At 37.1% G+C, this 22,660-nt stretch overlaps 1 protein-coding gene across 2 annotated transcripts in view; it reads right to left on the reverse strand.

Annotated features, from left to right (window-relative positions):
• Nucleotides 1-16,259, reverse strand: part of LOC128505621 (metal transporter CNNM4-like) — a 30,418-nt gene extending 14,159 nt beyond the window's left edge. Inside the window, exons 1-4 of one of the 2 annotated variants that reach the window (XM_053476146.1) lie at nt 14,866-16,259; nt 9,016-9,159; nt 8,151-8,285; nt 7,280-7,449 (exon numbers count right to left, since the gene is read on the reverse strand). In XM_053476146.1, the coding sequence (XP_053332121.1) occupies nt 7,280-7,449; nt 8,151-8,285; nt 9,016-9,159; nt 14,866-16,255 (1,839 nt within the window). In that variant the 5' untranslated portion in view covers nt 16,256-16,259. The remainder of the gene's footprint in view (nt 1-7,279; nt 7,450-8,150; nt 8,286-9,015; nt 9,160-14,865) is intronic. The other variant, XM_053476145.1, reaches the window with a different exon arrangement.
• Between the last annotated feature and the right edge of the window lie 6,401 nt (nt 16,260-22,660).

Here is a 22,660-nt window from a genome sequence, read left to right on the forward strand (position 1 = left end):
TTGGGCCTCTGTGATCTCAGGAGCACAGTACAGACACCTAACTCTTATTCTTTGTTCAAGTGCTGTTTTATTGATTTGTGCCCCAAATGGAACATTTGGAAGAACAGTTAGTTCTTTACATTTTGTCATTGGCAATACAGCATGAAGATAAAAAAAAATTCTGCATATAAGATTTAATGTCTGTTTCTTTTTGAGCTCCTTAGCTGATTGTACTATTAATAAAATAGGATTAAAGTAAACACACATATACCGCATGTGTGTGCGCGTGTCATGTGCAGTAAATATTGCAAGCAGTGCAAAAGCCAGCAGGACTTTCCGTCTGCTCTGTTACATAAGAGGAATCGATTAGTGAAGGGCAGGCCATGTGAATAAATCTACAAATAGGTCATGGACCCTGCACCACCCCTTGCTGTGCAACACTACACCAAGTGAATGACGACACAGAAGATACAAAGGGCACTGTTGTGACAGACTGCTAGCCACTAAAGGGTATATATGTAAACATATAGTGTTAGTGTTGGTCCTTTGTTTCAATAATTTACACAAGGTTATAAATATGATTATTAAGAACTTCATGCCACTGTGTGGTTTTAAGTAGTATTGTATAATGATTATGATTTTTACTACCATTGAATGATTGCAACTCATTAGTATTCAGTAATTAGGATCTCTAAGCATCTATATATAAATTAGATATACCAATACCATAAATGCAATACACTATATGGCTAATGACTTGTGGATAGCTGGCCATCACACCCATAACGTGTTTTTTTTATCCCATTCCTGAGTTTGGTCTTTTTCCTCATTCAAAATTTTTGCTGGAGTCCAGTGAAATTCTTGGCAGTTCTTGGTTGTAAGACTATGTGGCGTCACATCCCTTTAAGCCACCTAGGAATTGTCTATGAAAAAGTATGATGTACTACAATGTAATTTCCTATGACTCCACTACAAAACATGCTGAACTCCATCCAAAATGCCAAAAACATCAACCTGTCTATGAACTTTTTACTATTTACCTACAGAGTACCTAACAGACTTCGTGATTGTATAGTATAGTAGAGCACACAGTACTATTTAGTATTTTGGTGCTCAGGAGTGGACATGTCCCGCACCCATCTGTAAAACCCATTAATTAATAAAAATAAGATTTTGAACATGATCAATTTTAATAAATTCAATCAACTCAGCTTAACATATATATATATATATTTTTTTTTTTTCATTCTACTTACAATTTTTTGTTAGTATCTCCACTAGATCTGAGCAAGTATTTTTCCAGTTTATATTTTCAAATAGCTAAAAATCTAATTAAAATATATAAAAGAATAATTTAGATCAGGGATCTTCAAATCCAGTCCTGGAGGGCCAGTGTCCAACACAGTTTGGTGATTCTTCTTCTCAAACACAGCTGATTTAACTAATCTGTTAATTACTAGGTTCAGTGTGTTTAGGTTGGTGAATTACAAACTGTGCTGCCCTCCAGGACTGATTTGGACCCCTGATATAGATTAATAAAGAGTAAGTCATGCTGTGTCTAGCCATGCTAAGGATTTCCGCACTTTGTATGGGCATTACGGTCGTTTCTGTGTCTACACATACTCTGTGTATTTATGGTAAACATATCACTTATCACTGGATGGCTCTGCTGAGTGACTCGTATAGCCACACCTACTTCGAGTGCAGAATCGCTATATTCGTCCCAAAAAACAATGGATGCTGTGAGGTAGTCTGGCACATAACTGCTCATAACATCCCTTAAACATTTTTTTTTATTTATGGTGCAGATTTAACTTCAACTTTTGGCTGACTGGCAAGGTCTGATTAAATTCTGTCAAGCTAGTTTTGCATGATGCTGTGACAGAGTCGGGTAGACATACAGATATACAGACAGAAATTTTTCTGAGGCTGGTTTCAGATCCTCCAATGCATAAAACGTAAAGATATCATTGAAAAAGTTAGTTTTGACCAATGTACAGACAAAACCTTTTATTTACAGTATATGGATATAGCTAGCAGATCAAAGAAAAACAAAATTACTCCCAAATACATTCCATACAGTAATCACAAAAAAATTTAAATGGTGTTAAATGAATTGCCTGAGCTTATTGACGACATTTGAGGTAAAATAAATTTATAGGAATACCCTAATTAATTTTTAAATTATGAGAGAAGTTGTCAGCAGAAGAGCAAAAGATATGGAATAGGGAGTACCAAAGAAAGAGAAGAGAGAAGATTTATAGACACCCTGAACAGTGGGATGTTTTCTTGAGAAAGGAGAGGGAAATGTGAAACATGTTGCCACTTAAAACATGTTGCTATTCAAAAGTGAGTTAAATGAAAAAGAACAGAAGCATAAAAGAGGGGCTTGGAAAAAGTCTCAGAAAAAAAGTCAAAAGAGCACTGTAAGAAGGCCAGCGGCAACTCGATACACCTTTAGATAGTCCTCTAGACATCAGTTTTGAAGAACAACATAGGAGCCGACAGTTTAAAGAGAGGGACAAGCTGAGAAAGTAAATGTTGTGCGGAAGGAAAGCTCAAAATGAAAGACCCTAACTCCCCTTGGACACTGACTGAGAAAATATTACAGGGAAGTAAAAACACTAACCCCTCAATAAAGAGAACGCTTTTCTTTCATAATGTTATCAAAGCTAGAAAATCTTCTGGTAAAGCTCTTAAAAAATATTGAATCTAGCATAAAGTGCATGAGCCTGGACTGACTTATAAAGCAATACAAGAGAGAAAGACAAAAGTGGAAAAAAAAAAATGAGTCATGAGTTTTTCATAAACAATGCAAGAATGACAACCGACAAGCAGGACACATCATGGGAAAAAAAATGGCGAAACACCTTCAAAGGTTCAGACTAGAAGACATGTTGGTGTCAATACCATGAAAATACAAAGTTTATAACTGATATGTTGCTCTCCTGCAAGAGAGGATTGCCTTCTGTGTGTGTGCAAACTCTTGTAGAGAAAAATGCTAAAACTGGGAGGCTGTTCCAAAAATTTTGTTTAAATTACAAATGTTTTCTCCCCCTGTTCTCAAGAATTACTGATATTTTAAGCAAATTTGCTCCACCCCATATACGAGAGGTTTTTATAAGCCTTCAAGTAGTTTTACAAGAACTTCAACAAAACAAAAAATACAGTGGAACCTCGAAATCAAAGCACATTTTCCCATAAGAAATAATGGAAATTAAAATAATTTGTTCCACAGCCCAAAAAAATAAATACATTAAAATAATTAACACAAAATATAAAGTAAAAAAAAAAAAAAAAAAAAAATTACCTGCACGTTACCTTAAAAAAAGTAAAAATAAATCTGACAGATAAGTGTTTCCATTTTTGCGCACAGGCGCTGTGTGTGTTTTTCTCTCTCCTGTGCTGCTGAGTGTGTGTTATGTGTGTGCGCGCACATAATTTGACACCGTGCCGGTTGCGTGTGAGTGAAGCACCTTCTCTCTGTTTCTCACACACACAAACACATTAAAGGCGAGAGAGAGAGAGAGTGAACCGGCACGGTGTCAAATTACGCGCGCACATGCATAACACACACACTCTGCAGCACAAGAGAAAGAAACACACACACACACACATAACACACATAACACACATAACACACACTGACACAGAGTACAGGCGAGAGAGAGAGAAAGTGTGTCAAATTACGCGTGCACACAGAACACACACACTCTGCAGTGCAAGAGAAAGAAAAACACACACACACACACACACACACACACAGATGTTGATTATATCAGTAAGAGACGAGCACTAAGACCCAGCAGGGGAGATGATTACCCGCAGCGCAAGAGAGAAAAAAAAACGCTGGCTTAGTTGTGATCACGTGACGCTCGGCATCAAATCAAGAATGAATCAACGCATGCGTGATACATGATACTCGGTGCTCGTAAACCAAGAAAATGCTTGTTTTTCAAGTCAAAATTGTATAAAATAAATATCTTTGCTTATCTTGTGGAACACTTGTAAACCGTGTTACTCGTAATCCGAGGTTTCACTGTATTACCATAATTAGGGACTGCACAATCCATTATAAATAGTCATGAAACACGTATGAAATATATCACATACCTACAGTCTTGTTTAGAGAAATGCTAAAAAAATAAATAAATACACGAGTATACATACAGCATACATCTTAAACCCAACAGCATATTAAAGGTAAAGTCCATGACAGCACAGTTAGAGATGACTGAACAAGCTGTAGCATTTTTGAAGGGTTGTTGAGGGAAATAATATTTTGTCAAAAAAACAAAAACAAAACGCAAGCACGAGTGAGGTTCGCAAAACTGCATCTGAACAAACCACAAGGCTTCTGGAACAATGTCCAATGGACAGATGGGACAAAAGTGAAGTTGTTTGGAATTAATGCCAGTGCCAAGATTAGGGGAAACCAAACAGCATTTCAGCAGAAGAATCTTTATACCCAGCCTCCCAAGCACCACAGTTGAGGGGCAATTTTGGCTTGTTTTGTATCCACGGGGCCTGGGCACCTTACATGCAACAAGTTGACCATAAACTCCTCAGTATATCAGATTATTATAGAGGCAAATTTGAGCAACAAAACAATGGTCTAAAGCACACCAGCAAATCTATATAATAATTTTTGAAAAATAAAAAGAATAAAAATTTCAAGTTTCAAAACAGCCTGGTCAATGTCCAGCTTTTGAATCGTGGGAGGACTTAGTAATGTCGACATGCTTTTTTCCCTTCATTTTGTTAAATAAATCATGCCATGTGAAAAAGTAATATTGTTTGTCTGAGATTGTATTTGCCCTTATACTACGATCTGCTATGATCATTTTTTTTTTATTGTTGTTTTTTTTACACATGAAAAAACTGAATAGAAAGAAACTTCCTGACAAACTTCCTATAAATCTTGATTCAGGATCAAATTTGGGAATGTGGGAAAGGCCGTCAAGTCACCTTTTGGTGTTAAAATAGCCTCCACACCTCTGGGAAGACTTTCCACTAGAATTTGGAATGTGGCTGTAGGGATTTGCTCCTTCAGCCTCAAGAGCATTAGTGAGGTCAGGCACTGATGTCAGATGAGGAGGGCGGAGGCACAATCAGCATTCCAGCTATTCCCAAAGGTGTTTAGTGAATTGAGATCAGGGCTGAGTAAAAGCCACTCAAGTTCTTCAACTACTTTATCTGAAAACCATGTCTCAATGAAGCTTACTTTGTGTTTAGAGGCAGCATTTGGAATTTGTTTGGGACGCTTAGTTCAAGCAAAAGGAACTGTAATGCAACAATATATAAAGATATTCTAAAGAAATGTCTGCTATTAACTTTGTGGCAACAGTTTGAAGACCAACATATAGTCTCTTTTTAAAAAGTTTACTTGTTTGTATGTATGTGTACTTTTTATGTGTAAAGTTCACACTAAATGTATTTCAGAGAAAGCATTACCGAGCAATTACTGAGAATATGGTGAGCACATCAGAAACTCCTTGAAAGCATGTTAAATTTTGAGCATATAATTAAAACATAGAACAAACCTTATAGAAAAAAATGTGTTAGATAAGGGAATTAATAAGAAAGCATGTGTGTGAAATTTTGTAGCATCTGTATTTTAACTAAAACAGACCAGTGGCAGATTTTCTCGCACCTTTATGGTTGCTAGTCCAGTTAACTTTAAACCTGTTTATTGTTGTAGAAGTCAAACTAACATTAATAACCTTATTTTACTTCAACATATGTAAGCAAAGTCTCAATTTTTTGCTTTGTGGGGGGTCTAAGAAAAAGGACGATAGTGGCACATCGTCAGGCACTTTCAGGCTAAAATAAAGACTGTTTTCATTTGAATTACAATCCCTAGTATGGCATTTAATGGTCATCTATTTAATGGTCACGGGTGCGGGGCGGGCGCGTTGTAAAAATAGATACAGTGGTGCGGGGCGGTTTAATTTCATAAAAGCGGGACCCGCGGGTTGGAAAAATTACCCGACCTGACTCCCACTCCAATGACAATAAGAGCAAACACACATATAATACGACATATAAATAAAACACACACGCACGATGCAATGATTAAGTTGTTGATTAAAATCGATAATCAAATTAGTAACAGTCAATTAGTTGATGACGTCAACGCGCTTGATTTTCACGGAAACTATAAACTCTCTGACATGTAGATGTTAGGATTACTGTAGTGAAGTAAGTAGCAGCACGATGACAAACACCTTCATGAGCAAAAATCCTAAATGTGAAAACAATTCAAGCTTAACTGGGTCAAAACATCTGCTTGAATCAGAAGGGGAAAAAAATACTTTTTGCTAGTGGAAGTGTGTGGAAAGTCAGGTATGTGGGAAAGGATTCACACCTGAATAGAATGTCGATAATTAATGACTGTCTTTTGCGTTGAGTCTGGGTTTCATTTCCAGTTCCTCATTGAACGTTTAAAGGAAAATTCTCACTCTCTCTTTCTCACACACAGGGACAAAAATCAAGTCACTCAGCTTAGTTTGATAGCTTGTGACCATCCATCTTAATCTTGATCAGGTTCAAGAGGTTTTCAATGAGGTTCAGATCTAGACATTGGGGTAGCCATGACAGGGTCTTGATCTGGTGGTCATTCACATGGCTGTGTGGTTGGAGCATGAAGCACCCCAGATAATCACAGATCCTCCTCTACGCTTCACAAGTGGGAAAAGACAATGTGGCTTGTAGGCTTTCCCCAAGGTCCCTATCTAGCCATAAGACGACCAGGAATTGGCCAAACTTGGACTCATCAGAGAAGATGACATTACTCCAGTTGTCTTGGTTGAATTCATGTGATGGTTTGCAAACCTCAGCCTGGTTCTTCTTTGGTCCTCACTAATAAAGGGCTTTTTTCTGGTTTTGCAGAAAAACTTTAGCCCCTGCCTCTAGGAGACTGTTTCAAATTATTCTCCACTGGCATGTTACCACAGCTTCAGTTTGCCACTGCATTCGAAAATCACTTGATGTCATTGTATGGCTGTTGAGCATCATCACAGTTTGTGGTCATTTATGTCAGTAGATCTCCTATAGAATATACTCATACCAGCACCAAACATGCAAAAGACCCAATGTCATGCTACTGTGCTGCTTTGAATAAGAATCTGTTCAACTATGGTCGTATTGGTTTCTACAGACTATAGTCAGTAACATTATGCATACATATTCATACCTATAATTAACTATTAAATTAATACTGTATGGTAGGTTACATTGAAAGAATAGAGAATGATGTGTTAATTAGAGGCAATTTACAGAAAACAAATTGAGACTACACCTGTAAGATGAGAATAAAATAGTCAACAGGCTTGCCACGTTGATACAGGTAGTGCTGATGTGAGCGCTTGTCATTTTCATTGAACCGTAGATCTTGGATGACATCGGGATGCTTGAGAATTCGCAACAAAATCTTGTCCGAGATCTGTTGTGGACCAAAGAGGCTTATCTCTGGGAAAAAAATATGCATACCATTAATTTTATTTAGAGATATTATATTATGTATACCATAAACAAAATCTAGATAAATAGCCCGTAGTGAATAGTTCTCCTAGGCTAAATAAGATCTGGGGGATTCAGTGGCAAAATTTTTTTTGGTGAACTGGTGTTCGTATGTTGTCTTCCCCGACTCTTAGGAGTTCTCTTGGTTTGTTGACAGCAAAGTGGTTTTAGGGCCTAGATTGCCATGAACAGGTTTTGTACAGTTTTTATCAGGGAACAATTGGTAAACTCAACCAAACTGACTTTATGTTAACTAACATTAATTTCCGATCTTATAGTGGCTCTTTTAACCTTTCAGCACGGGGGGCTAGAAGAAATTAATATAGGTTGCCCTATCCAGTATCACCCAAATAAAAATGTTTTCCCTTCAGAGTTCACTTTTTGGTTCTGATTAAGGTTACTTCTTCATGTCAACTCGAAGAGGTTTTTCTTGCTAACGTCAGCTTCAAATTGCTCATTAGATTGAAAACTGATAAAACTAAAAACTTTTAAATATATACACTAAAAGTTATTTATTATTTAATAATTATTAATAGTCATAAATATAACAATTATAAATAAAGTTTTATGTATTAATTGAATATGAAAAAATTTTTTGTACGCAAATTATTTGTAGACAATCAAATCAATAGAAGATACACTGAGCTCACCAGTCGCCAGGAACCGATGAGCAGCTAAGAGCAGCTGGGGAGAAATCTTCACTTTGGATTCACTTTCGTGTTTGAAGGCCGAAAAGTCCCTTTTGTTTTTATTTGGGTCCACCTTCTTTCTGGTTCGGTTATCAGCTAGGAGAGAATGACATCAAGCATTAAACCAATCAAACAGAAAGATATACGTGTGTGGCTATATATATATATATATATATATATATATATATATATATATATATATATATATATATATATATATATACACACACACATACATACATACATACATACATACATACCTATACACTACCATACAAAAGTTTGGGGTCACTTTCTAACTCCATGATCGTTCCTGATTTTTCTTTCTTTCTACATTTTAATGGAATGCTGAAGGCGTCCAAAAATGCATTAATCTCCTTTAAACAGTTGATATTGAGATGTGTCTGCTACTTATACTCTGTAAAGACTTCATAACGCCTCTAATCTGAGGTGCTGTTAATTAGTCATTTTTCAGGCTGATAACTCTAAATGAACTTCTCGTCTGCAGCAGAGGTAGGTTTTGGTCTCGTCCTCCTGGGATGGTCTTCATGGGAGCCAGTTTCATTATGGTGCTTGACTGATTTTGCAAATGCACTTGACAATATTGTTTTTGCAAAAACTATTACAGAAAGGCTGACCTCTGTGTCTTAAAATAACAACTAACTGTTGTTTTTGTTTCATAATTACCTAATTCCATATGTGTTATTATATAGTTTTGAAATCCCCAGTATTGTTGTAGAATGTAGAAAATAAATCACTAAACAAAAATAAAGAAATTTGTAAGTGACCCCAAACTTTTGAACGGTAGTGTAAATAAGCAACTTACTGTATAGATCCGACTCATCCAGAATCTCTGACTTGATTATCTCTTCAATAACATCTTCCAGTGTCACTAGACCCAGCACCTCATAGAAAGGGTCCCCCTCTCCCTCATTATTTACCCTCTGGACTATGGCCAGATGAGATTTGCCTGGTAAAGAGAGATTAAAACCAATTTAGAATCAAAACCTAAAAAAGTGAAGTACATTGTGTTTTATGTATGTGGTGTGTTCACAAAATTCTGACATGCAGGCTTTTCTAAAATGTTTCTCTTATGCATTTATCATGAACAGGAGCTAAATTAAAGCATTGCAAATATTGCCCAACCACCAATTGTGAACAAGAAGTTCACCAGAAGTTAAACAACAGAACTGCCTCTATTTAAGGGAAAGTTTACATTTACATTTAGGCATTTGGCAGACGCTCTTATCCAGAGCGACTTACATTTTTTATCTCATTATACATCTGAGCAGTTGAGGGTTAAGGGCCTTGCTCAAGGGCCCAACAGTGGCAACTTGGTGGTTGTGGGGTTTGAACCTGGGATCTTCCGAACCGTAGTCCAATGCCTTAACCACTGCGCTACCCCTGGCCCCGTTATTAAATAAATATGTTAAATATATTTATATTTATATAATCTATAAATATATTAAATAAATATCTTCCTTGTTATTAAATAAATATGCCAGAAATACCGTTATGTCCAATCTTCTAAAAATTCTAACCAGTTACTTTGCTGGTTACAATAATTACATATAAATCCTGCAAACATTTACTCATTCTTCAGATATTGTTCTAATAATAATCTTAGGCAGATGGACAGATGCACAGACACACAAATAAATAAACTGAGGGGCAGGTTGACGGCAAAAATTGTAACTAGACAAAAAAGGCTATATACATTCAACCACTCATTCTTAAGATATTGTCCCAACAAGAATCTCGTACAGATGGAGGACACACTTAGTGGCAGAGGCATATATTCAGTTCCTGTAAATAAACTTCGAATTAACATCTCTGTATGGCAAACAGGAAGAGAGCTATTAAAGAAAAATTTTAGAAATTTGATCTTTCTCTGACCTTGATCCTGTTTGAAACAATTCCAAAATCCAATCAATTGAACTGCTGGTTACACTGATTATTTAACGTGAAGACTATAATCATTCAAACACTTTTATAAGATATAGCTCTAATGAGACCAGTCACATGAACAACCCTAAAACAGATTGCCTTTATCAATTGGTGGAAGAGAAAGAACTGCAATGTAATGTCATAATGCTGATCTTGTTAGCAGACAGATTGAATTAATTTCAATAATTTTCTTATTGACTAATCAGTTAAGTGATCCATCTTGATTCTTTTGTGTGGCGATTTGAGGTGGTAAAATGTTGCCATTCCTCTACAATCCTGCAGATGGTATGCTCTAAACTATTAACAAAGGACAGCTTCCTATATGAAAGGAGTAAATTATTTTTAGGCATAATTTTACACATTACAAACTGAATTGGCAAGTATTCTGATAACATTGTATAAGGTGGTCCAATGTTATTGCTTTTACACAACAGTTCTATAAAACAAAAATGTGAAGTAGGTGTGTAATAGTATGCAAAATGGTATGCAATATATTTGCTGCTGGTTTTTTAGTTGTCCCTCTTGAGGAACGTTTTAAGTAGAACTCATATATAATCTTCTGCACAATAATAAAGTATTATTATTATAATTATTATTATTATAATATTTATAGCACATCAGAGTAGTCCTGGCTGCAAGTTCAGGTTTACATCAATATACGCATTCTAACACAGCGAAACCTCAGACCGCGAGTAACGCAGTTTGCAAGTGTTCCGCAAGACGAGCAAAGATTTTTAATAAATTTTGACTTGGAAAACGAATAAGTCTTGGTTTACGAGTACCGAGTATCATGTATCACGCATGCGCTTGTTTGTTTTGATAGCGAGTGTTATGTGATCACATCTAAGTGATGAAAAAATGTTGTTGTTTTTTTCTTTTGCCCTGCAGAATTGTGAGTAATCGACTCCCATCGGTCTTAGTGTGCGACTCTGGTATAATCAACATCTGTGAGCGTGATGTTTACTATAACACTGTGACCATTTGTGTGCGCATAAAACATTTTTGGGTTTGGATGCGTGTGTTTACAGAGCGGGTACTGTTTATTATAACACGTGTGCACATGTGTAAAGCAAAATAAAGTCTCATTAACCTTAGAGAGGTTAAAGATCCATTTTCTCCCTCCCTCTCTGTATCAGCCTGCACTTGGCAACCCGTCATTGGACACCCTGCCTATTCTCTCTCTCTTAGTCTTTTCGTTAATGTGTGTGTGTGTGAAAAACTTAAATAAGAGAGGAAGAAGGGTTACTGATGAGAAGAGGGGAGGGTCTGATTCCTCCTCTCACTTTAGCTTCATACACATACACAAGTACACGCACACACACACAGCGTCGGCGTGCATAAACAGAAACACTTATCTGTCTGGAGATATATATATATATATATATATATATATATATATATATAAAATTAGTTTTACTCACTCACTCACTCATTATCTATACCGCTTTATCCTGTATTTAGGGTCGCGGGAGGCCTCGAGCCTATCCCAGGAGGCTCAGGGCACAAGGCGGGGTACACCCTGGACAGGGTACCAATTAGGGTTGGGTACCGAAAACCCTATATAACCGGTATGCACCGGACCGAAACGCGAATTTCGCCTTAAATGCCTGAATTGTCGATTGAAATATTTGTTCTCTGGATTTATATTTTTTTGTAGATTAATAGTTTATTAGATTCAATAAAAAGATAAAAGTACGGCGGGTAGCAGGTGTTTCACAGCCATCTTAGCTTGTTAAATGAAACTTTCGTTAAAATGCCTGAAACTAAACGGTGTGAAAGTGTGGCCATATTTCACAAGAAAGGATTCTGACACCGCGACGTGCAGCAAATGTTTTACAACAGTTGCGTGTAAAGCGGGAAACACGTCAAATCTAATGAAACATTTGAGGGCAACCGGAATAAAGTTAAAAGCAGAGGGAGGCACGTGTTTAACAGCCTGCGGACAACAGCTGGCACTATCGGTGTGCATGACCCCAGCACCCAGTCATACCAACTGTAGCAAAAAGGAGTCCACCGATTATGATGATGACAGCAGCCTTTCCGCAGGTTAGTCGTAGGCTAATGTAATGTTAATTACAAAAGGCAAATCTTGCATTCATGCTAACACATGGTCAAACAATTACATTTGTATTTGTAAAATACTACATTTTACAAATACTAATACAAATTAGTATTTGTAAAATACTAATGTAACATGGATTATTTTTATAATTGTCTTTTCAGTTAGTACTAGTAGTACTACAACAGTGACCCCATTTACTATTGCAAAGAAGGCTATGCATGTCCTGTGCAGGGCATGCAGTAAGTCAGGAAATGTGTCGTATTTTGCCAGAAAAGGCAAAAGAATTGCTAAAATTTGAAGCGGTTTAGTTATTGTAGTTGGGTTAGGCGGCTTTGGTTTTTTTTTTGTTGTTTTTTTGTATTGTACTTATATATTCATATATTCTTTAAACTTTTAATATATTGTTCAATTTTAAGCGTTACATTTTTTGTTCAATAAAAATATATTCTTAAGTCATCCACCATCATTTTGTGGCTTTGGTAAAGTATCGGTTCAGGCACTGGTATCGTTTTAAAATTATCGATTCGGTATTGAAAAAAAAAAAAAAACGTGGAATGAATAACTGGAGTTTCCATTATTTCTTATGGGAAATTTCACTTTGGTTTATGAGTGTTTTGAAATACGAGCCCACTTCCAAAACGAATTATGCTCATAATCCAAGGTTCCACTGTACACACACACAAAGCTTAGACAAAACAAGACACCACTGCAGTTTACTCCAGAAAACCTCTGGAATGTCATCAAGAGAAAGATGGATGGTCACAAACTGTTAAGCAATGCTAAGCTTCTTGCTTTTTTGCAAAAAGAGTGGTATGAAGTTACCCAACAGCAATGTTAAAACTTGTGGAGAGCATGCATGAAAGCTGTCATTGCGAATCGGGGCTATTCCATCAAATACTGATTTCTTAATGTTATTCAGACAAAAAAAACTTTAACGCAATTGTATATAAATTAGTAGCATTTTTTTAGTTATTAAAGCTATGCAAATAATGCATGATCTTGGGTTATTCTGATGTACTGTGATGTCATTAACTTTAAATATACACTCTAAATAACAATATTTATATTTTGCATTTAGAAGAAATATTGTCAGCAGTTCGCAAAAAAATGCACCTGTAAGACAAAAAAACTAAGATAAGGAACTAAATAAAGCGACATTACTTATTCAGCATTTATGGAAGGAGTCTCCAGTGTTTATGCTGTGTAACAGCTTTGTCAAAGGTAAAGTTTCTCTGTTCTTTGTCTCAAAACAAACATGTAACATAAAAAGCTGCCATTCTGTTTAAGTTCTGGTCAAACCGGTGTTCATTTATCATCTCTATAGCGATATTTGAAAATTTTGCTGCAAGTGCTTAGTGACATGCTGCCTGGTTCTTTAATCTGAATAAAGTGAAGTAAACTATTAGTTTGTCTACATTACTGCATTCACTCAGATCACAATTTTGGTGAACTAAACGTCCTGTACTGAACAGTATGAATTGAAATTTGCATACTGAGACAAGAAAAAAGGGAGACTTATTGGACAATGACATGTTTGTAGATGCTACACTGTAAGTAATACCATGAACATGAGCTTCAAAGACATTTTCCTCTATATTAAATATTGCTAAACCACTTGCTCAATAACGGGTTTTAAAAAATGCAAACAAAAAACAAAAGTGAATAAAAACGTTTGAGATGTGCTTTCATGGAAAATTATCAACACAATTCACTGATGTTTTTACAAAATATCAAGTCCTCTTGTTTCTTTTATTCCTTAGACGATAATGGGTAAACTTGCGTACTGAACCTTTTAAATAATGAGAAAGACTACAGAAGACCTTGGTTTAAATCTGTAGGTGACAGCATGTTAGCATGCAGTACATGTGTATGTACTGCATGTGTATACAATATTATGCGATGCTGATCAATAAAAAATAAAGATGTTTTATAGATAAATACTCCATTAAAAATTAAATATATAAAAATATAAATATATAAACATCTCATAAAATATTAATTGTGAAAAGGGATTTTAAGGTCATATTCAGGTGGTGTCCTGACATAAGTAAATGCTTGGACAAATAAAAACATATTAACCCGAGTTTAACCCCAAATTAACCTTGGTATAATTATCCATTTCATTACGTTGAACATCCCAATCAGCATAATTTACTACTCCTCAAATGTCATGTTGTTTTACAATAATCCAATAAGGAGGTGATCAGGACTGCCTAGATTTATCAGCAGATTATCATCCAGCTATTAAGAAAAAGCACATATAATTAGACAAGGTAATACCCTGCTAGGATATGTTTGCAGTCGTGCCAGCCACAATCAAATCAAAGTTATGTCACAGAACCATAACATAAATCATAGTGTAGAAGGCTAACATACAACTTCAAAACATTCCATTTTCCTATATTCTTTAAACTGAGTTACTCAAACAAGCATTAGGACTAAAACAAGCATTTACTAATTTAACAAAGTTCCATATTTACTTTAGGACCAGCAAATGATTATGCAGTTCTGGGATTTCAATAATGAATGTGATTGGACAAAAACACTAAGCGGTAAGCCAGTACAGCCTCACTATCGATTCAGCTTGTTTACTCAAAATCAGTTTTGACAGATACAACTTCTGCAATTCAGTTTTGATACCGCTTATAAATATAAAGAATGACTGACCCTTTTTGAACTCCTCTAACATGGCATCCAGTTTGGTGTCATGGAAGACAACATGGACAGGGTGGTTGTAAAACTTAGTAACGGTTTTGAGTGTTGTGCAGTCATCCGGATCAACAAAGGCCAAATCTTTTACATACAAAATGTCTACTATGTTGGAGCGTTCATCTTCGTAGACTGGGATGCGTGTGTAGCCGCTCTCCATGATCTCGGACATGGTGTTAAAGTCAAGCACAGCATCAGATTTGATCATGAAGCAGTTGTTCAGTGGTGTCATAATATCCTCAACTGTTTTGGTCCTCAACTCCAATGCACCATGAATCATATTGAGCTCTTCCTTTTCCAAGTCGATGTACGCTTCCGTCACCTTTAGCATTCCCAGCAGCTTCTCCCTGTTGTACACTCTGCCAATTTCTTGTCCCAGAATGCAGTCAAGGAGCTTGCTGATGGGAAACGACAATGGGAAGGTAAGAAGCATGAAGAACTTCGTCAACAGGATGGTGTTGGCACCGACTGCCAAACCATGGCGAGAACACAGCGCCTGTGGCACGATCTCACCAAAGATCACAATGCCCACAGTGGATACTGCTACTGCGCCAATGCCGGATCCGATAAGATCATCCAACAAGATAGTAAGAGTGGTATTTACAAGGACATTACCAAGCAATAATGAGCAGAGCAGGTAATTCCCCTTGCTACGAATAGGACTGATTTTGCGTGCATACCTTTTTTCTTTATCGGTACCACAACTTTGCACTATTTGTAGCTCCATCGGATCTAACGCCATGAGCCCCAGATTGAGTCCACTGAACATGCCGGACAGGACAAGCAGGCAAGACACCAAGGAGATCTGAAGCCACAAAGGGAGCAGAGAGGTCCTCTCCTCTACAACCTGTAACCTACCGTCGTTCTCTGACAGCAGGTGCCACTTGCCTTCCGGACTCCTGATGCACGCGATGTACTCCCGCTCGCGCTCAGTTTTGCGAAGCGGCTTAACGGTTACATTCACCACACCTGATGTCCCTCGACTGCTGACGTTCATGTAACTCCCAACGCTGATATCTTTGGTAAAATCGACACAAGTCCTGTTTACCGAGTCTCTGTCATCCTCCTCTTCAACGAGCTCCACGAACCGGATCTGGGACGCGGAGTCCGAACTGAGCTGCAGCCCGTAAAACCTTAGCTGGACGCTGCTCTCTTCTGTCACCTGAATGACACCGTCCTCAATGATTGTGGCCGGCTTGTTACTCCTCTCCAGTCTCATGCCCAGTATCTGGCTCCAGGATATGACCGTCGTCTCCGTGTGACCGCAAACAGCGCTCCAAAGGACCACAAGCAAAGTTAATAAGCCGCCCTGTCCGCTCCACTGTGTGGCCATGTTTGTTTCGCTCATTCAGAGCGGCGCTGCTACGTCAGACGCTTGGACGTTAATATTATCTGCGCATGCGCAAAGCCAAACACGCGCAGGTAATCTCTAACTGCGGTATTCCAAATAACTTGTGTATCCTCTTAAGGCCCCAGTGTCCTTACATGAGGACGTGACATTTTCACCCAACTTCATTGTCTTTATAGACAATTCTCATATGAGCAATGTTAGATATATGGACCACATAGGCTCTATAATCGATACATTTTTTTCGGGGTTCCTGGGCGTGGTGTGAATGATTTAGCGTTCACAGTTTCCCTGCGTCCCTGAACAGGATAAAGCCATTACAGTAATTTGGTAGTCATTTTGGTACTTTATTCATTTATTTTTTCTAAAATTTTGGTTGCTGTTTTGCTGGTAAGTGCTAATTTATATACACTGTAAAGAAAGAGTTGAAATACATTTAATTATAAATCATTTAATTCACTTTCTCCCGTATGCACCATGGATTTGAAACCTGTCCTGGGAATACTGGGATTGAGTCTGGAATACATTATAGATGGGGATATCATATGATATCAGGTATATCACGCCCATACTGTACAAAATTCACACACTTATTCTAGGGATAAGTGTGTGAACGATAGTGTTAACCCACGAATTCGTCCTAAATTTAACTTGTTGATTGATATAATGGTTATAACATGATTGAAATAGGGCTAAATCTTCTTGGCTGTCTGATTTAAAGTCAGTCATGATTTAACTACTTTATATCACTAATGAACACTTTCATCGATTTACATAATGAGACACATTTTGCCGATCTCTAAGACTTGTGTAAACTTGTTAAAAATAATATCATTGGTCCTATTTAAGTAAAAATAATCAAACGCAGAGCAAGTTAGCACAGACTGGTTTGGGTTATTTTATGATTGCTATTTATAAAATGTGTACTTGTTACAAATATGCCAGATAAGTAGACTCAGTTTTGCCTACTTATCACTATATATTTTGCAAAACATGAGACACTTTATGCCATGAAAGGTCACAGTCCCAAAGGTACAAACATAAAAAAAAAAATAAAATGCTGATTGCATCAGTGTAAACATTTATACAAATCAGAACATAATGACACAATTCTATCACAAAACGTTGACAAAAAAAACTATTAGGTTGTAAAACACCATATAGCATTTAATTATGCATGCTTTTATAATGATAATAATAATAATAATAATAATAATAATAATAATAATAAAATTATATAAATATTTTATGCAATAAATGTTCTTAGAACTCTTCTCATGATTTGTAATTAGTAACAAATTCCTCCAGAATCTCTACAGTTCTTTAGGCTAAAACATATAATTTGCAATTTAAAAGCCTGTAATTTAAAAAGTCTTAATCTTAAATTAATCTTTTAGCAGTAGAGTTGGAGTTAAAAAAAATAGTTGACTTCTTCTTCTGTTATTAATGATGAAAATACTAAGCTTTCAAAACAAAGTATTAACTGGAACTTAATTCTGATTTTATACATTGGACATAACACTCTACTCACAGGTATTTGTGATGTAAAAAAAAAATAAAATAATTGTCAGTTTTACTATTAATGTGATTTATAAAAAAAATAAAATCCTAAAAAAATAGGTAAAAACTGAGGGAGTTAAAGGTACCTTTAACTGATATGGATAAAAGGCTAAACATCCCATTATTATTTTTTAAATAGCTAAACAGCTAATTTACCTATAGGAAATTAAAGTCTGTGCTGTGTTTTTATAGTTAATTAATGTATGTAAATACAGATGAACAACGCTTATGAAATAGGCAGCAATTTAACTGTTTGACAGAGGTGGAAAGAGTAATAAAATATGCTACTCAAGTAAAAGTACTGTTACTTCAATGAAATTGTACGTATGACAGGAAACTTACTGGCCAAAAAATCTAATCAAGTAAAGTCAAAAAGTAACTCTTTTAAAAGTTTACTCTGAGTAACTTTTTTTTTTTTTTTTTAACAACAGTGGTGGGTGGGTGATTCTAGTGTAGTTAAAAAAAGACGGATATAAATCACAACCTGGTTGTTTTTAATTGAGGAAACAACTGTACAAATTAAAGCGCAATAAAAACAAATAAATAAAATACAATAAAAATAAATAAAATAACCATATAAAACATTTAGGTAAGTTATTTTAGTGAAAATGATCCCATAAAACATTAAACATCACAATCACTGAATATGGCATAACCTGTGGATTCAGCAGAGCATTCTTTTGTTCAGGGCCTTGCAGAGACGTTTAAAGGGATGAGGGTGCTCAAAGTTAAAAAAAGATATTACAGGCTAAATAATGTCTGGAATATTTGTTATATTATTAGTAATAATTTTAAAAAATCTATACACATAAAACACACAAACATGCACATGCAGTGCTTATTAAATGTTTAAATTGTAGAGATACAATAATTTTACTGCTGTAAAATCAGCATTTTATTTAATTTTTAATCTGTTACTTAATATATTTTCTTTAAAAACAGTGTTTTTTTATATTATAAATATAATAATCCATAATTATGTGAATATCCATATTAGATCGTTTTTAGTGAAATAAAAGTCTTCCAGAAAAGAAGGGAAAAGTCCTGTAACTTACTTTAAAACAAAACATGTTCCCTAAAACGGTGGAGAGCTACAGACCCCCTTGTAACACCCTTACCCAGTTAGCTAGCAGTTAATGACCACCACTACTTGTGCAGTTAATAAAAGAACAGGTAATGTTTGTTGCGCTGTTGCACAAACAGCACGCTCATTTATTGCAATTCACTTGTTGTTATAGACTATAGTGTGCGCTGTACACCCTATTTACTGTTTTGTTGCAGCCTGCACCTTCCAGTTAATTTGCCTGCTTCTGCACTTGCACTTTGCGAGCTCGTACCCGGCTGGTAACGAGCGCGCTCTGCCCTCAAGGGCGAGCATTGGTTAATGGCATTTATGTGACTGATGCAAGCCAGATCCTTTTATTTAGCGAAATTGAGATTAATAGTTACATTTTATTGTTGAGGGGCAAAGACAGGGCTCCATACGCACATACACATTAAAACAAACAAACAAACAAAAAAAGGGCACTTGAGGCATCTTGGAGGAAAGGGGTGGGTGCTCAAGACCCCCTACCCCCACCCCCCCCAGACCTCCCTCTGCACGTGCCTGCTTTTGTTAAACACTAAAACAGAAGTGCAAAAGTAAGTCAAAATGGATCAGGGACATTCAAGCATTTATGAAAAAAACGGTGCCATTGTCAGATAACAGACCTGTCAAATAACAAACGTCTAATGAACAACATGGTATATATTTTTTTTACTGGAGTGGCAGAGAAGTATGTTAGAGTGGTGCAGGACATGTATGAGAGCTATAAGACAGTGGTGAGATGTGCTGTAGGTGTGACAGAAAAGTTCAAGGTGGAGGTGGGTCTGCATCAAGGATTGGCTCTAAGTCCCTATTTGTTTGGTCTGGTGATGGGCAGGATGACAGGGGTTAGACAGGAGTCTCCATGGACTATGATGTTTGCAAATGACATTGTGCTTTGTAGCGAGAGCAGGGAACAGGTGGAGGAAAATTTGGAGAGGTGGAGGTATGCTCTGGAAAGCAGAGGAATGAAGGTTAGCCACAGGAAGACGGAATACATGTGTGTAAATGAGAGGGACCCAAGAGGAACGGTGAGGCTTCAGGGAGCAGAGTTAAAGAAGGTGCGGGATTTTAAGTACTTAGAGTCAACGGTCCAGAGCAACGGAGAGTGTTCAAAGGAGGTAAAGGGGCGGGTACAGGCAAGTTGGAATGGGAGGAGAAAAGTGTCAGGTGTGTTGTGTGATAAAAGAGTATCAGCAAGAATGAAAGGAAAGGTGTACAGGACAGTGGTGAGACCAGCGATGCTCTAGGGCTTAGAGACAGTGGCGCTGAAGAAAAGACAGGAGGCAGAGCTAGAGGTAGCAGAGCTGAAGATGTTGAGGTTCTCCTTGGGAGTGACAAGGATGGATAGGATCAAGAATGAGTTCATCAGAGGGACAACCCATGTTAGATGTTTTGGAGATAAAGTCAGAGAGGCCAGATTGAGGTAGTTTGGACATGTTCAGAGGAGAGATTGTGAATATATTGGTAGAAGGATGCTGAGGTTGGAACTGCCAGGCAGGAGGTCTAGAGGAAGACCAAAGAGGACATTTATGGATGCAGTGAGAGAGGACATGAAGTTAGTTGGTGTGAGAGAAGAGGATGCAGAGGATAGGGTTAGATGGAGGCAGATGATTCGCTGTGGCGACCCCTGAAAGGGAACAGCCGAAAGACAAAGAAGAAGTATATATATATATATATATATATATATATATATATATATATATATATTTTTTTTTTTTGCCCTGCTCTTTTGTATATCTTAACAGTTCATGCTTAATCTATTAACTTTCTGTTAAGTTTTAACAGCAGTTGGTTTTCAAAGTTAGCCCAGTTCTTCCTAGCACGCTTTGCAGTAAATAGCAGGCCAGCACTACTGAATATACGCTCACATGCGGCTGAGGCAGGAAGGCCAGTGTTGAGTTTGACAGAAAGGTTTTTGATGTGTGGAAATGAGTTCAACAGATCCATTTTATTTGACACAGGCAATGTACCCATCTAGCTCTCCTGTACCTTGTGACCTTCTGGACTTTATTGAGGAAAAGAAGTCCTCTTCATCTGATGAGTGATGCCCAACTTGCTCCACTGCGGCCTCTGTCATCTGGTCAAGGTGTTGTCTCACATAGACAAGTTCTGTTGAGCACACAACAATGCATATTACTTATTTCTGACAATTAAGTTGATTAATGTGGCAAATAGTTGATCATATTGCAGAAACTGCAATGAGTGGTTTTACTGCACTTACATCAAATAAATTATTGAAATCATACCTGCTTCTATGATATCGACCCTCTTAGTCCAGGTAGTCTTGAACTTTGGATGGCTTTTCAATACCATCCTGAACTGCTCTGATGAGGGGCAGACACATCTTGGAAGTTGTCTACAGACTGCTAAATTTGGCTTCTAACTGAAAGATCATGGCAGGAGCCACCCCAAGTGCATGTTGGTCTCAGACTGAAGGCTGTTCAGAGACGTCACCTAAGATTTCATCACAGTGCAATACTCAGTCAGGAAAACTATTTCAGCTGGGCTCAGCCTGTGTAGCAAAACATACAACTTTCATGCAGGAATAGGTATGAAAAAGAAATAAGCAGAGCAAATTCAAGCACTGTTTATTATCAGTGTCATATATACGCATAGACACAAAACAATACTCACATTTTTACTTTAAATTTTTCGCAGACATTTCTGATGGCATCCTCTCCCTTTTCTTGTATGATCCGGATGATTTTCTCCACAGCCATGTATGTAGAGTTCCAACTAATCTGATTTGGACAAATGAGCTTGCATTGATCTTCAACAATTTCGGCTGCCATGAATAAATGACTGGATTTGTTCCATATTGCTTGACATTTCCCAAAGGCTGGTATCATTCTTCTGTATGTATCATTGTTCTTTTTTGCCATGGCAGCATCTGTTGTGGCAACTAAATTCAACAGATGGCATGCGCACCTTTGATGCGGTCCTGATCTGATTCGGACTTTGCGGATTCGGACATATATATATATATATATATATATATATATATATATATATGCTAAGAAACTGCTTCTCCGTAGCTGGCAGTGGGCTCTTTTTTATTGCAAACCATTTATGACTGTGAACTAGCTGATGATAACATTATTTACCAATCAAGTTATCATAAGAATGGCTTCAGAAGAATAAATGTTGAAATCTGTATAATAATAAATAATTATTATTAATAAAAAAAACAAATAAATGTTGAAATCTTTTGCACCACAGACACACAGACACGAGACAAGCCTTATGGGAAAATAATAATTTTATTGGGAAAAATAGGAAAAGAAAAAGGTTTTAAGGAGGGTGGACAGAAAGAAGGGGGAAAAAAGAAGTAAGGTAGTGATGACGGCAGGCAGAGAGGCAGAAGGGACTCCTCTTGGCAGTGGCTTCTGCAGGCTTCCTTAACACAGCCAACTGGCCCTGCCTAGATTTTTTTTGGGTGCAGCCAGAGATGGGAGTCCTACACAATTGCAGTTAACATCAGCTGTTGCTCTTCTGGTAACTGCAGTGGCGATCCCAGATGGGGAAAGGTGCCTTACAAAAAAGTGTGGGAACTTGTGCAGTCCTTTAGCGGCTGGCTTTGATGTGGCGATCAAATGATGGTGCTCAGTCCACCCGCCCTAGATGTCTCTGGAATGCATAACACCACCCCACTCGTATGCTACTCTATTTCATTGTCCACTATGCATTATTCTCGCTCCCAAAATCCTGGACTTGGATTCTGGTCCTTGAGCTAAGCTTCACACCTCATAACAACATAG

Source organism: Clarias gariepinus, chromosome 17 (assembly GCF_024256425.1).
Source record: "Clarias gariepinus isolate MV-2021 ecotype Netherlands chromosome 17, CGAR_prim_01v2, whole genome shotgun sequence".
NCBI lineage: Eukaryota > Metazoa > Chordata > Actinopteri > Siluriformes > Clariidae > Clarias > Clarias gariepinus.